At 41.6% G+C, this 2,051-nt stretch overlaps 1 protein-coding gene across 1 annotated transcript; it reads right to left on the bottom strand.

The window, feature by feature from the left end:
* Window positions 1-698: 698 nt before the first annotated feature.
* LOC311604730 (olfactory receptor 2T6-like) lies at window positions 699-1,649 on the bottom strand (the record flags this gene model as incomplete). Its single annotated transcript, XM_084794797.1, has 1 exon — window positions 699-1,649. The coding sequence occupies one exon, from the start codon at window positions 1,647-1,649 to the stop codon at window positions 699-701; it is 951 nt and encodes a 316-aa protein (XP_084650923.1).
* Window positions 1,650-2,051: the final 402 nt, after the last annotated feature.

Here is a 2,051-nt window from a genome sequence, read left to right as displayed (position 1 = left end):
CCAGGATTTAGAGGAAAAACCTGGGGCAGTTGTAGAAACTGCTCATGTATAAACTATTTCTTTCTCAAATATCTGTTGCTACATACCTCAATATAATGAATAAGAAATAGAATAGAACCCTTGCTTTGTAGTAATTTGGTCTTTGAAAAGCCATATAAATGTGGCTCTTTTCTTTTCCACTGTCAACTTTAGATAAGGAGAGCTTTTTTTCAATTGCTACTTCAGAAAGTGATGAGTGGATTTTATAAATTCCAGTGTTGTGTATCTGTAGGTATTGCCTGTGGCGCTTTATAGTGTGTTATTGTCATTTAAATGTTAACATTTATAAGAGTTTCATAAACTCCATCATTGAACAGATTAAACAATGTCATTAAGTTCCCAGGTTCTTATAAGGTTATTGAGTGCTGATAAGTAATATTAACCACACACTTTGGGACCTCCATGTACATGAACTGCGGTGAGGGAATTCCCAAGAGTGAATTCCAGCCAATGGAAACAAAGAAGGAGAAGACTTGTGACACTGATGAGCAGCTAGCATTGTTTACACGTGCAATGTGTTGCAGCTTCTCAGCTTCGATGTGAGCATTGGTGATGCATCATTTCATGGAACTGGCCTTTGAAATTGCCCAAGCAAGTGTTCGTTATCCAGGTCATCTGTGCTCTATCCAGACAGGCACAGGGGTTTTGGCTTATTGTAACTATTTCCTTTCCACACTGCAGGTCCCTCTATGTCTTGCTATCACCCTCTTCAATGCCCCTGCCACATCTCTGTTCCTCAGACTGTAAATAACAGGGTTAAGCAAGGGGGTGAGGATGGTGTAAAAGGCTGAGAAGACTTTATCTTTGAGTGGGGTGTGGTATGATTGGGGAAGCATATAGGTGTACAAGGCAGCCCCATAAAACAATGTCACCACAATCACGTGCGATGAGCAAGTGGCAAAAGCCTTCTTCCTCCCTTCTTCAGACTTTATCTGATGTACTGTGACCAGTATCTGGGCATAGGATGTGATCACCACAGAGAAGGGGACCAACAACATCACAACACAGCAGACATACATCACCATTTCATATATGGCTTTGTCACCACAGGCCAGCCTCAGCATTGTGGGAGCCTCGCAGAAAAAGTGATTGATCTTGTGGGATGCACAAAATGGGAGACTCATGGTGATAGGTGTGAGGAGAAAACTGTCCAAAGCACCACCGAACCAAGAGCTGGCCAGAATAAACCAGCAGACCCTCCGACTCATGAGGACAGGATAACGGAGTGGATTGCAGATAGCCACATAGCGATCATAGGCCATAAGTCCCAGCAGGAAGAACTCAGCCCCTACAAAACCCATGTAGAGAAAGTACTGGGCTGTGCAGGCAACAAAGGAGATGGTCCCTTTGCCCACGATGTAATCAATCAGTATCTTGGGCACAATAGTCGAGATGTACATCATGTCAATGAAAGAGAGGTGGCTGAGGAGGAAATACATGGGGGTGTGGAGGTGAGGGTCTATGTGAATGAGAAAGATCATGAGCCCATTTGCCGCTATGGCCATGAAGAATATGGCACATATAACACTGAAAAGGAACTCTGAGGTCTTGTTGTGGGTAAAGAGTCCCACAAAGGTGAAGTCACTGGGAAAGGTTTTGTTTGCATCCATATGTTTACGTCTTAGCTGGAAGCATAAAGAGAGAAGCACAAGTTATTGAAAATTACAAAAGTAAGAGGAGTCATTACAAGTGCATGAATTAGACCACCCTTAAATTAGACTCATTTGTCTAATATCGAGCACTTTCTGGGAAGTCAATTGTAGTTTCTCTTTTGTTCAGTTCTTCTTGTTGAAGAGGAAACCTGAAAGTCAGGGTCCCATGGCCTGAAATTGAGTAGATATTTGATAAACAGTAGTTGATGCAATAAAGTTTGGTTATTATTACACAGGATCTGGACCATATGGAAGCTTCTTTTCCTGGGGCATAGTCCTATTGCTTAAGATGTGTACTCAACAGCAAAATAATAAATATTTTAAATCAATTTTATACAACCAAAATAACTCAGAACAATA

The sequence above is a fragment of the Acomys minous genome (assembly GCF_964271855.1).
Source record: "Acomys minous genome assembly, chromosome: 9".
NCBI lineage: Eukaryota > Metazoa > Chordata > Mammalia > Rodentia > Muridae > Acomys > Acomys minous.
This window is presented reverse-complemented; position numbering and strand designations above follow the sequence as displayed.